At 36.6% G+C, this 14,833-nt stretch overlaps 1 protein-coding gene across 9 annotated transcripts in view; it reads right to left on the reverse strand.

Annotated features, from left to right (window-relative positions):
• The window catches only part of TTLL11 (tubulin tyrosine ligase like 11), a 227,283-nt gene that overhangs the window by 167,296 nt on the left and 45,154 nt on the right, over positions 1-14,833 (reverse strand). For 7 of the 9 annotated variants that reach the window (XR_012072252.1, XM_072960060.1, XM_072960068.1 and 4 more), the window contains exon 3: positions 11,143-11,276. Coding sequence is in view for 8 of the 9 variants with exons in the window: in XM_072960060.1 (XP_072816161.1) it covers positions 11,143-11,276 (134 nt within the window). In the remaining variant the exon portion in view is untranslated. Of the gene's footprint in view, positions 1-5,032; positions 5,108-11,142; positions 11,277-14,833 lie in introns of all 9 variants that reach the window. The other 2 variants (XM_072960063.1, XM_072960061.1) reach the window with 1 other exon arrangement.

A 14,833-nucleotide genomic window follows, 5' to 3' on the forward strand; every position in this document is an offset into this window, starting at 1 on the left:
CACAGAACCCTGGGGATCCACAGAGAGGGTCTTCCTTGAGAATTTAGCTGAGTACAGATCAGTGCATGCACGTGAGGAAACCACATGAAGCCAAGGGAAGGACCACTCAAAAGGATTAGAGGTAACAGTGCTTGGTGCCACACAGAGCTTGGAACAGTATCTGTTCTCACCAACCAGACTGGAAATCACCATGATGCACAAAGCATTGGGTAGACAGAGTACGCATAGGATTCTTGCCTCCATAGTGAGGAATAACTAACCTTAGACTGAGCACTAGCAAACTTTAAAAACCAGACCCCAAATTGATTTCCAAGTAACTGAGTCCCACCACAAAGTTCAAGAATATTTATAGGAATGCGAAAATATTTAACATCCAAATAAGGTAAGATTCACCATGTCTGGCATGCAGCTAAAAATTACCAGGCACAAAAGGAGGCAAGGAAACATAAGCCGCAATAAAGAGAAAAACAAATCAACCAAAACCAACCCAGAATGGACACAGAGTTAGGATTAGCAGACAATGACATTAAAATAGTTATTATAATGCATTTCATATGTTCAAAGAGTTCAGTAAAAGGATGGAAGATATTTTTAAAAGACTCAAATCAAGCTTCTAGAAATGAAAACTACAGTGTGTGAAATGAAAAGTAGAACAAATGGGATTAACAGCAGATCAGACATTAAAGAAGAAAAAATTAGTGAACATGAAGAAAAAAACAATAGAAACTCTCTACAATGAAACAAAAATTTTAGAAAATGAATGGAGCATCAGTGAACTGTGGGACACCTTCAAATGGCCTAATATATGTGTAATTGGAGTCTCCCAAATGAGAGGAGGTGAGATGGATGGAAAGACATCTGAAGAAATAATGGACAGATATTTTTCAAATTTTATGAAAATTATAAACCCACAAATCTAAAAGCTCAGTGAACCCCAAATGAAAATATTACACCAAAGCACTTCACAATCAAACTGTTCAAAGCCAGTGATATACAGAAAATATTAAAAGCAGCCAGAGAAAAAAGACATTGTTACATGCAGAAGACCAAAGATAGGGATGAAAACAGATTTCTTGTCAGAAACAATTCAAGCAAGAAGACAGAGGAGCAACATACTAAAAGCACTGAAAGAAATAAAAAGTCAACCTAGAATTCTATACCTAAAGAAAATATCTTTTGAAACCAAAGGCAAAATAAATTTTAATGAATACAAACATTGAAAGAATTCATCACCAAAAGACCCTTAACACAAGAAGTACTAAAGGAAACTCTTTGGTGTAAAGAAAAATAATCCCCCCCAAAAACGTGAATCTACACAAAGGAATAAAAACCACTGGAAATAGTAACTACATAAGGACATACATGATTTTTTCCTTCTTGTTATTTAAATCTCTTTAAAATACAATAGAATGTTTAAACAAAAATAATAATAATTTATTGTGGTGTTTATAATATATGTAAAAGTAAAATGTATGACCATAAAGCATAAAAGCCAGGAGTGGGAAATAGTATTATAAGGTTCTCATACTATATGTAAAATGAAATAATATCATTTAAAGATAGAGTGTCATAAGCTAAAGATACGTACAATAACCCTAAAGGAACCACCAAACAAAACAAAAACAAAACAAAGGATTAAAGTGACAAAGCCACCAAAGGAGATTGATAAACTTCTACCCACACTGATGAGGGAAAAAAAAGAAAGAACACATATTAAAAATGTTAGGAATAAGAGATGACATCAGTAAATATTCTGCAGATAGGACAAAAGATAATATTATGACAACTTTATGACAATAAATGTGACAACTTTTAAAAAACGGACAAATTCCTTTAAAGACACAACTGCCAAAGCCCATCTGAGAGTAAATAATATGAATAGCCTATATCTGTTACAGAAATTGAATTTTTAGTTAAAACCCTCCCATAAAGGAACATCAAGCACACATGACTTCACTGGTGAATTTTACCAAACATTTAAGGAAGAAATAATGACAATCCTTCACAAATTCTTCCAGAAAATTTAAAAATAAGAAATTCTTCCAACTCATTTTATTTGACCCTCATAACAAAACCAAACAAAGATGTTGGAAAAAGAACAGGCCAATATCCCTCATGAATATAGATACAAATATTCTAAACAAAATTTTAGTATTTCAAATCCAATCATATATAAAAAGGATAATATATCATGACCAAGTAGGATTTGCATTAGGAGTGCATATTTTGTTTAATATTTTTAAATCAGTTAATATAATTCACCACATTAACAAATTAAAAAGAAAATCCATACCATCATTGCAACAGATGCAAGAGGAGTGTGTAACAAAATTCAACATCCACTCCTAATTAAAAACAAAACAAAATCCATGGAAACAGAAATAGAAGGAAACTTCATCAATCTAATAAAGAACATTTCCCAGAAATCTACCACTAACACCATAATTAATGATGAAAAATTAAATGCTTATCCTCTAATACTTATCAGGAATAAGTCCAGGACGTCTACTCTCACCATATCTATTCAATATTGCATGGGGTTATTGCCAGCGTAATAAGGCAAGAAAAAGAAATAATGGACCTATTGAAAAGTAACATATAAAACCATCCTATTCTCTGAGGACATGATAGTCTATATAGAAAATCCAAAGGAACCTACAAAATAAGCCAGTGGAACTATTTATTAAGTGAGTTTTAGCAAGGTTGCAGGATACAAGATCAATAAACAAAAATCAACTGAATTTCTATATACTTATAATAAAGAACTAGAAACTGGAATAAACTGAATAAATAAATTGTCAAAATAAATTTGACAAAAGATGTGAAAGACCTGCACAGTAAAAACTAAAAAACATTTACTGTAATGTGTAGAAATATTGAATCACTATGTTGTGCACCAGGAACTAACATAGTGCTGTAGGTCAATTATACTTCAAAAACAAACACATGTACAAGGTCCTGGGTTCAATCCCCAGTACCTCCATTAAAAAAAAAAAAGATAAACTCAGAAAAAGAGATCAAATTTGTGGTTACCAGAGGAAGGGGACGGAGGGATGTGAAATTGGATGAAGGTGGTCAAAGTATAAACTATTATTAAAAAATGCTCAAAGAAATTAAAGAAGACCTAAATAAAAGGAGAGATACACAAGGTCAGAATATTCAATGTTGTTAAGATGTCAATTCTACCCAAAGTGATATAGAGATTCAATGCAATCCCAATAAAAATCCCAGCAGATTTTTTAAATAAAGACTGACAAGCTGATTCTAAAATTCATATGGCCAATCAAAAGACTATAATGGCCAAGACCGCTTTGAAATTTGGAGGACTTTTACTACATGATTTCAAGACTTATTATAAAGCTATAATGATGAAGACAGTAAGGTATTGACATAAAAATAGACAAATACATCAAAGTACTAGAACAGAGAATTCAGAAATACACCCACACATACTTGAGCAACTATTTTCAAAATAAGCGCAAAGGCGATCAGGAAAAGGTTAGTATTCTCATCAAATAATTCTGAAGCTACTAGATATCTCATGTAAAAAAAAAAAGTTAATCCATACCTTATATCTTATTAAAAAATAACTCAATATGAATCATAGACCTAAACTTAAAACTATAAAGCTTGGAGATAAAAATATAAAAGAACATCTCTGGGAACTTGGGTTAGGTAAAGATTTTTGATTTATGACACCAAGAGCATGATCCATAAAAAAACAAATCAATAAATTGATTCATCAGAATTACAAACTTGTTCTTCAAATGATACTGTTATAAAGAATGAAAAGACAAGGCACAAACTGGAAGAAAATATTTGCAATTGGTATATTTGATAAACACGTGTGTTCAAAATATATAAAGAACTCTCAAAATTCAATAATAAAAATAAACAACTCAATTTTTTCAGTTGGTGAAAGATGTGAATAAGTATTTCATCAAATATATTTGGACAGCAAAACAGCACATGAACAGATGCTCAACATTATTAGTAATCAGGTAAATACAGACTCATTCTGCCCTCCCAGACCTCCCACATCACTCATCTCTCCTCTGCATCTCACCAGTCCTGTGCATCCTCTAGGAACTCCCTCTAGAAGGCCTTTGTGGAGGCCAACACTGAAGAGGTCCTCTTGCTCTGTCCCCTAAGAACCCCAAACACCCCTGTAGAACAGTCATCACACTTGATTAATTTAAACCCACCTCGTGGGGCTCAATAACCAGACTGACTGGAACTTAAGGGATGATGGTGTTGACCTTTTCTGACCCTTGTGGCTTCAATCAGCTAAGCTTGGACTCTGTTGACCTTTGCCCCAATTCCAAGCTAAATTCTCCTCTCCTCAAGGCCCTTTATGAATATGCCCCTTCAAGTGCCCATAGCTTAAAACTTCTCCAGTTTTGCTATTCAGAGGAGACGCTGCTTTGAGAAATACTCTCCCCACCCTCACCCTGTGTTCTCCTTACTTGCTGCAAGTAATAATTCCTTCCTTCTCCCCCAAATATAAAATAGAATAAAATGATGAGAGAAATATAAATTAAAATCAATGAAAAACCACTACACACCTATTAGAATGGCTAAAATTAGAAAGACTGACTATTACCGAGTGTTGGCAAGTGAGTGGAAGAACCAGAATGGTCGTATGTTGTTGACGGAAACACAAAATGGCACAATCCACTTTGGAAAACAACTGGTACTTTCTTTCAAATTAAATGGATACCTACTATATGATCCAGACATTCTATTCCTAAGCATTAACTCAAGAGAAATGAAAACATATGCCCATACAAAGACTTATACACAAATGTCCATAGCATCTTTATTTGTAACAGCCAAAAACTGGAATCAATTCAAATGTCCAGTAGCAACTGAAGATATAAGAAACTGGTAAATACAAACTGATAAAATACTCCTTAGAATAAGAAGGAAATGAATTATTGATGAATACTACAACATGGATGAATCTCAAAATAATTATGTTGAGTGAAAGAGTCAGACACCCCCTTCCCCCACCACCCACACACAAAAGTACCTGCTGTATGGTTCCATTTATATAAAATTCTAGAAAGTGCAAACTCATCTTGACAGAAAACACATCCATGGTTGCCTGGTGATGGGAGGTAGAGGGCAGGGAGGGAAAGAACAAAAGGATTACAAAGGGACATGAGGAAACATTTTGGGGTGATAGATACTATGTTCATTACCTTGATTGCGATGATGATTTTATGGGGTTTTACATATATCAAAACATATCAAACTGCATGCTTTAAATATTTACAGTTTACTGTATGTCAATTATACCTTAATTAAAGCTGTTTTTTAAAAAATTATGAGACAAATTGGCTATCTTCCTAGTCTCATAATATCTCCCCACAAGATACTTAATGATTGCAAAGGGAAAAAATAGTAACTTTATAGTGGAAAAACCTAGCAGACACTGCCTTAACTAAGTGATTGAAATTAACATCACCAGAATTAAGACATCTTGACACCATGTATCTTCTGAATGCTGCACTGAGAGGGTTACAGCATTACTTTCATGATATTCTACCAAAAATGTGTAATCTGAATTTAATCATGAGAAACATCAGAGCCAAACCGAGGGACACTCAAAAAAATAAACTGTCCAGTACTCTTCAAAAGAATCAAGGTCATGAAAGACAAAGACAGACTGCTTAGAGGAGACTAAGGAGAAATGACAACTAAATACAATGAGGGAACGCAGAATGGATCCTGTACCAAAAAGAACGTCATTAGTAGGACAACAGGAAAAATGCAAATAAGATGTATAGATTATTTAGTAATATTATATCAATATTAATTTCCCAGTTTCAGTAATTACATAAGATGTTAATATTAGGAGAAGCTGGATTAAGAGTATACGAGAACTCTCTCTCTATATTATTTTTGCAACTTTTTTGTAAGTCCAAAATTATTTCAAAACAGGTCTAAAACTAAAGACAAAATGAAGGCATTTTCAAACAAACAAAAGCTGAGAGAATTTTACAGCAGGAGTCCTGCATTACAAAAAATATTTTAAAGAAAATTCTTCAAGCTGAAGGAATAGAATACAAGATGGAATCCCAAAGCTACACAAAGGAATGAAGAGTGCTGGAAATATAAATATATGGATGAGTATGGAAGACAAATATATTCATTTTTTGGTTTCTTTCTAAGATAATTGATTTTTTAAAGAAAAAATAATAATACTGTATTGTGGGGTTTATAACATAGAAGTAAAATATATGACAGGAGCACAATGGACGAGACTGGGAACAGAAGTACACTGTTGTAAGGTGCTTATATTTTACTTGAAGTATCTAATACTTAAAGGTAAAGATGATAAATTAAAGATTCATTGTAAACCCTAGAGTCTAGGGATAGGATAAAAATTAAAAACATTTTTAAAGAGGCATAGCTAATAAGCCTAAAGAGGAGATAAAATAAAACACTAAAACATTCAATTAATCCAAACATAAGGGATAATAGAAAAGAAATAGCAAGATGGTGTACATGAGTCCAATAATATTGATGATTGCATATAAGTGTAAATGGGCTAACACAACAATTAAAAGACAGGGATTATCAAACTGGATAAAAGACCATACCCCCATTACATGTTGTCAACCAGAAGTACTCTTTAAAAATCCAGTTAGATTAGAAGTTAAAAAAAAAAAAGTAAAAAAAAAATATATATATATATATACACCACGCAAATACTAAGTCAAAGAAAGCTGGAGGTACTATATTGATATCAGGGTAGACTTCAGGAGAAATAAATTTACTTTATAAAGGAGTCAAGTCATCAGGCTAACAACCAGAGCTTCAAAGTACATGGAGTAAAAACTGACATAACTAAAGGAGAAGCAGACAATCCACAGTGGGAGGTGGAAATTTCATCATGATCTCTCAATAGCTGACAGAACAAATAGGCAGTAAATTAGTGAGGAATACATGAGCATTACCAAGTTCCAACCTGTCCTAATGGATATTCATAGGATGTTACACCAACTCCAAGATACATATTTTCAAGTGTCCATGAAACATTCATCAAAATAGACAATATCTGGGCCATAAGATAACTTTCAATAAGTTTAAAGAGACTGAGATAATACTGATATACTCTCTGATGTTAACAAAATTAAATTAGAAATCAAACAAAAGATATTTGGAAAATTCCAAAATTATTTAAAAATTAAACAACACATTTCTAAATAACTCACTGGTCAAAGAAATCTCAAGGGAATCAGACAATATTTTAAATAAATGGTAATGAAAATGTAACATACAAAAAGTTCTGAGATATATCTAAAGGCCGTCCTTAGAGGGAAATTTATTGCTTCAGTGTTTAAAAATCAGTGAACTTAGGTTCCTCTTTTAAAATCTAGAGAAAGGTGAGACAATTAAACCCAAAAGAGTAAAAGAAAGGAAATAATAAAAATCAGAAATCAATGATAAAGAAAATGAACAGAGAAAAGCAATAAAATTGTAAGTTCTTTAAAAAAACAACAAAATTGATAAACCTTTACCTACATTGATCATGAAAAAAGCACAAAATACCAATACCAGCAATGAAGTGGGAAGATCATTACTTATCTCATAGACACTAAAAATTAACAAGGGAATACTATTTTTAAAAATTCATGTCAGTAGAATTTGACAATTTAAATGAAACGGACTAATTCCTTGAAAGGCATATATTGTCTTATATGTATTTAAAATTTAATTCATAATTTAAAATGTGCCCAGAAAGAAAGCTCCATGCCCAAATATCTTCAAGAGTAAATTCTATTTAACATTGAAGAAAGAAATAATACCAATCTTATAATAAAATCTTCAAAAAAGTAGAAGAAACATTTGCTGTCTCATTTAATAAGGCCTGCCTTATAACAAAACCAAAAATATCACATACCAGTATCTCTCATGAGCAAAGACACAGAAATTCCCAACAAAATATCAGCAAATAGTTTAGCTGTATATAAAATATAAAATGGACAATACATCATAACCAAGTAGCATTTATATCAGGAATGCAAGTTTAACATTTTAAAAAAATCAGTTAATGTGATTTATTATATTACCAGAATAAAGAGAAAAATCATCATATTAACAGATGCAGGAAAGGCATTTAATAAGATTAAGCACCCATTCATGATGAATAACTTTCTGCAAACTATAGAGAGTACCTTCCACAACCTGATAAAGGGCGTCTATGAACAACCTATAATTAACATCATATGTAACAGTGAAAAGGCTGAATGCTTTTCCCTTAAGACTAGCATGTAATCATTTCTATTCAATACTGTATTGGAGTTCCTAGCCCAGTGCAGTTTAACAAAAAGAGGAAATAAAAGGCACGTAGCTTAGAAACAAATAAATAAAATACATTTATTCACAAATGAGCTAATTGTATACATAAAAAGTCATAACAAATCTACCAAAAAGAACGTCTAGAACTAATAAGAGACTCGAGTAAGGTCATATGACAGAAGCTCAAAATTAAAAAGACAACTGGATGGCTATAGGCTAGCAACAAATAATGGGAAAATGAAATTCAAAAAATATCATTTACAATAGCATAAAAAGTGAAACTACTTGAGGACAAAGTTAACAAAGTATGTACAAGACCTGTACGCTGAAAACTATAAAACATTGTTGAGATAGATTAAGGAGGATATAAATAAATGAAAATAAATTGTCATGGATTAGATGATTCAACATTGTTAAAATGTTCACTGTCTCCACACTGATCTGTAGATTCAATGCAATACCAAAGTCCCAGCAGGCTATGTAGAAATGGACAAACTGATTACAAAATTGACATGGAAATGCAAAGGACCTATAATAACCAAAACAATTCTGAAGACAATCAAAATGAGAAGACTTGCACTACTTGATTTTAAGACTGACTATAAAGCCATAGTAATCAAGACAATGGGGGATAGTAACCTAAGAATAAACGTACAGATAAATGGAACAAAACAGAGTCCAGAAACAGCTCAAAACATATATGGGCAACTCATTTTCAACAAAGATGCCAAGGTAACTCTATGGGGAAAATGACATTCGTTTCAACAAAGGATGATGAAACAACTGAATATTCATACGGGAAAAAGTAAACTTCAGTTCTAATCTCATGCCATACCCCAAAACTAACTTGAAATGGATCACAGGCATAAATGTAAAGCTAAAACTACAAAGTTTCTAGAAAAAACAAAGTATACAATCTCCACAACCTTTAGTTAGGCAAGGATGTCTTAAAACCACTCAAAAAGCACAAACTATGAAAGAAATAATTGATAAATTCAACTTTATCAACATTAAAAACTTTTTTGCTCTTCCAAAGACAGAGTTAAAAAGTGAAAAATTTAAGGTTAAGACTGAAAACAAGTGTGAGAAAATATTCACCATCCACAGACACATAACAATACACATACAAAGGAGTCATATCCAGAATATATAAAGAACCTACAACTTAAAAATAGAATGCTAATGACTGAGACATTATGCGCTACACCAGAAATTTTTGACACATTGTAATTGACTATACGTCGATAATAAATTACAACAAATTAATAAAAATAAAATGCTAATGGAAGTCAGCATAAGTTTCGAATATACACCTAACAAAAGAAGATATTCAAATGGCCCAAAAGCACATAAAAAGATGCTCAAAATCTAGCCATTAGGGAGGTATAAATTAAAACCATAAAGAGATACAACTACACATCCACTTGAATGTCTAAAATTCAAAAGACTAACATTACCAAGTATTGGCAATGACATGGAACAAAGGGTACTTTCATACACTGCTGGAGGGAGTGCCATGTGGTCCAGTTTGGCAATTTCTCATAAAGTTAAACAGACGTATACTGTATGATCGAGAAATTCCACTCCTAGCTTTTACCCAAGGGAAATGAAAACATACATCCACCACAAACTGACTTGTCTATGAATAGTCATGGCAGCTTTATTTATAATATCCCTAAACTGGAAATAACCGAGATGCCCATCCACTGGTAAATAGGTAAACAAACTGTGGTAGATTCATAATGCAACACGATTCAGCAATAAAAATACACACAACAAACGTGGATGAATCTTAAAAACACAATTCCAAAAGGAAAAAAAAAAAGACTCCAAAGAGTACATACTGTATTAACTCTATATGAATTTCTTGAGCAGGCAAAACTAACCGATAATGAGACTGCAGCTGAGTGGTTGCCTGGGCTGGGGGTGGAGGGGACTGACTGCAAAGGGGCACAGAGGGACTTTTGGGGGTGATGGCGATGCTCTTCTCACTTCTCTGATTTTGAAGACACAGTCTGTATCTCATTTAAATTCAGCCTTGCAGACTACTTAAATACAGAGTAGCAGAAATGGGGCGGAAAGGTATTCCACTTAGGGACAATAGTGTGAGCAGTGCCACAGAGGTGGGAAATTGAGGGGTGAGTATAGGAACCAGCTGATAGTTTATTTTCCTAATTAACTGCATTGAAGCATAATTTGCATGCCACAAAGTGCACCCATTTTAAGTTGATAGCTCAAAGAATTCTAAGAAATGTATTCAGACCCATGTGACCACCATCCCATAGAGAGCTTTTTTTTGAAAAAAATGACCACTTCAAGCTGTTTTTGCTCAGTGTTTCAACAGGGAATTGATTCTGGAACAAATGGAAAGCAGGACACTTAAAAGTGTCCTCCTACAGTTTGTCAGACCTACTCACAGGTCTCGACACGGAGCCCCACCGCCCACATTTCATAGCAGCGGATGTTGGGGAGATCACACCTCTGGGAGTCACCCTGACAGCCCCAGTCCACTGTGGGCTCGACCACCTGCTCCAGCTCTGTCTCCCTGGCTCTCCAGACACCCTGAGGCTATGATCTAGCTGCTGTTATCAGCCTCGGGCTTGTCTCCTTGGGTCAGGACCCACTTCTTCCGTTTACCTGTCTGTCATCCTACTGGTTAACTCTGCAGGCTGCCTTGATCACTGCAACACCTGCTGTGTACTGTTCAGACACCCCCTTAGCCAATCCCAGCTTTTGGGGGACCCCCCTGCCCCAGCCCCCAGCACACAGGACCCAGGACACAGTGGCAACCACGATGGAATTCAAGGGTCATGGGGATGGAGAGACATCTACCTGAGCAGCAAAGAGCTGGAACTCGTCAGGCAGAATCCAGGAGCGAGGGTAGAAGTTGTACTCCTCAGGAAAAAGATTCTGCATGATCCTCACCGCTCTGCTCAGAGTAATTTTACGCACCATCTCCGTCATGCCTGGGGAGAAGAGAAGCTGTGAGGTTTGAACAACAGTGGGCCACTAGCTATAAAACAGCCGTTATTTGGGACTTTTAAAACCACTCGCCCGACACTTTCACTTTTTCAGACAGGATTTTAAAAAAAATGGTATGAGCTGTTCCCCACAGCGGTGATTCGTGGTTTGGAAAGACCTACCAAATTAATGACAAACTTGAGGTTATAGACTGATATCTTTTTCTCCTTATAAAAATGAAGTATCAATTTGAAAGAATGAGTTTCCACCTAGTTTATTATTCCTTTCTGTGTCAGCCCCCTAGATAATGAATAAAGAGAAAGATTTATATTTCGCACTTAAAAATTAATATCCTCTTTAACTTGGGGGCCACCACACATACTTCTAAGATTCCTCCCATCTTATACCCGAGAGAATATTACCATGTGGACTCTGGTTCCATTATGAGAAGCTTAATTAACTTGCTTTGTTTTCCTCTTTCATGAGTATTAAAGGTATAAAATGGAAAAATACACATCTTTCAGCAGAAAATCTGTCTCCTTGAAATAAAGACAGGAAGTAAAGAGGCTATCACAGCATAATTTATAGTTTAAGGGGAAAAAATGGAATCCATAGGAGTTCTTCAGTTATAAGAACTGAAACGGACACCGATCAGATCTCATTAACTTGCCCGGAGGGGACTGAAATGCGTCACTTACAAAACATTTTAAAAGAATGGTGGGGTTTTTTTTCTTGTAATATCTTTAGAAACTCTGGCAAGAAAAAGAAACTGAGTAGACATCTTAGCAAATTTTAGGCAGATCGGTAAAAATTATTTTCAGCTTTAGCATGCTTATTTCTTAAGGTAAATATCACTGCTCCAAAGAAAGAAGACAAAAAATGGCCCTCACCCTGAAAGAGGCTACACGGTCCCATTAACGAAACCAGAAATCTGCTTAGCAAAGTAGATTTTAATAGAAAGTACACGGTTTCATGTCAGTTTGACATGTCCAAATTATCACATTCCAACGGGCACAGTCAGAACACATGAGGTTGCTATAAACCCCCATGTTCAGGAAGCAAAGAGTGAACGTTTGAGAATGAGGTTTTAATAATCTATTTCTTGCTTCCCTCAGCATATTAAAAAGAGCAATAAAGATCTAAAGATCGCAGCTTCAAGATGTCAGGGCCCACGTTCTTAGTTCTCGTTTAGAAGGAGACAGAGAAGGATCAAGTAAGAAATAAAGGCGCTTAAAAGGCACTAATAAACTGTGCTCTAACGCGGACTCTCCGATATTAAAGAAAGCTCACTGAGGACTCTTTTCCGAGCTTCCCAAGAAATCAGTAGGAGTCCGAAAATGATAGCTCTTTCCTTTTATTTCCCGACGAAATTAGAATTTTTGAGTTATAAATCCTGGAGCCGAGCACAAAGTACACAAAACAAAATTTCAGCTTCTTTGGAGACTTCTTAGTTGCATTTAACATTTTAGTGATAGCAGTAAGCTCAAAACCTTCATAACCAACTGGAAGACAGCATCTTACAGCTTCCCTTCTCTAAGGAGCTATAGCACCTGACCCCTACCTGTGACCCCACCCTAGGCTCTGAGACCTATTCTGACACGACTTGGAAGCCCTCGGTCCAACCATCAGCTCACTCCCCTGCTATAACTTTGACCCCTTCTTTGTACTAAGGAGGATTTTACCTATTTCTCTGAGGCTCCGTTGTTTGTTACAAAATTATGGCCACCTGCCTTTGGCTCCTGGTGCCTGAGTGGCTGCCTTGGCAATGCCTTTGCCTTGTTCTCGCCAGTGTTCCTCCTCTGTGCCCCGCAGGCCTCCCTGCAAGGGCTGGAGTCCTCCCACCTGTGACTTTAGCCCAGTCTCTGGACTCGTGCTGAATTAACAAGTTCTTCTGCGGCTGACTGCCTACCTGGGCTTCTCAAGGTCTAGCCCTAGATGTCCCTACTATGGAAGTTCCCCTGTGGGCTGGGGAAAACTCAGGCTGGAGCTTCTCCCCCAGGAGCTGGCCTCTTACCCCCACTCCTGGGCCTGGGTTCTTCTGTCTGCTGCACTGGAGTCTCCAGGCCTGGGGCAGGCGGTCTCACCCCATTGGAGGAACACAGGAGTGTAATGGAGTTTGAGCCTCAGGCTTGCCCACACAGACCTACTTAACCCAACTAAACAAAACACAGCAAAACAAAAAGCAAAATCTGGGCTATGTTGGGAGCGCTATTCAATCCAAGTATCATGTGTAACAACGATTCTTGGCAAAAACACATTATAACCACCAAACAACAAATAAGTACTTTCAGATGCATCCTCTTCTCTGCTTCATCTTTTGCCTGGATACTGCAGTAGCCTCTTAGCTGTTTCCTCTCCCAGCCTTTCTCTTCCCCTCCAACGCATCCCCTTGGGCAGATCTTTTGAAAACTCGAGCTGTCCAGTGTCGCTCTCTGGCTTAGAAATTTTTCAGTGGCTCCTTGTGACCTTCCGCCCCTGCCTATCACCCACGGCTCCACTGCGCCATCACACTCGGCCCTTTCTAACTATCGTGGGCCACTTGCCCTTTGCTGCATGAGCAACATGCGAAGCCTTCTTTGCACCAGCTCTGCCACCCTGTTTCACAGGGGGGTCGGGCCCATTCATTCATGGAGGCTCAGCTCACATTCCATCCTCTGCTCCAGGATCTCTCACCCCGCCTGCTCCCCAAGCAAATCTGGGTTGGGTCACATGCCCTTGCTCCAAACTCTCACAGCATCCCAAGCCTCCTCTAGCATAGCACTGAATTTGTATTTGACATGCTTCCTGCCTGGAGCCCTCTCCTCCTTTGACAAAGTCCCCTCTTCAGGGTGGGATCTCAGATACCACCCGCCACCTGCTACGTACATCTCAGCCCCAGAAACTCAGCAAAACACGATTGCTTGGAAGCTGAGAACGGACAGCTCTGGGCTTTCTTAAAGCAGTGACATATCTAAAGCAGATTATTTTTAGTGAAAATCTTAAGATATAATAACATATCTTGAAGGAAATTGCCCATAGAAAAGTGGCTAAAATCTAACATGCTGACAAGAACCAAATAAATTAGTTACATATGTTTTCCAAAAGCTTCCCGTTTATTCAGCATGTGAAGCGTTTACCCCTTGCCTGGCACGTCCAGTCGAACTTGCTCTAAGTGATATGCAATGTGTACTAGATGCATTTTCAGAATAAGGGGATATATGAGAGACAGAAGATAAGCTTGGACACGAACTGGAGCCAAAGTACAGACCATTCTGTACTCACCCCTTTGCTAAGGGCTGTTGTCTCTCACAGGGCAGACGGTGTTTCCACTGCCTGGAGAGCCTGCTTTGTCATTAGAGCTAATTAACTGCTGTTAGTAAAGTGGAAAATTGTATGTTCCAGTCACTGGCACGTGGAATATGAGATGGGGCATCCTTGCTTCTTTAGAATGACTATTTCTACATCACCTTTCCTGAAACTAGTCCTTTGAGGGTCGTTTTCTTTCCCATATTTCTATTTGTGTCCCGAGTGGAGAGCTACTGCCTCCAATTCCTCCTCTCAGCCATCAGACGAGGCAGGAGCC

This window comes from Vicugna pacos, chromosome 4 (assembly GCF_048564905.1).
Source record: "Vicugna pacos chromosome 4, VicPac4, whole genome shotgun sequence".
Lineage (NCBI taxonomy): Eukaryota > Metazoa > Chordata > Mammalia > Artiodactyla > Camelidae > Vicugna > Vicugna pacos.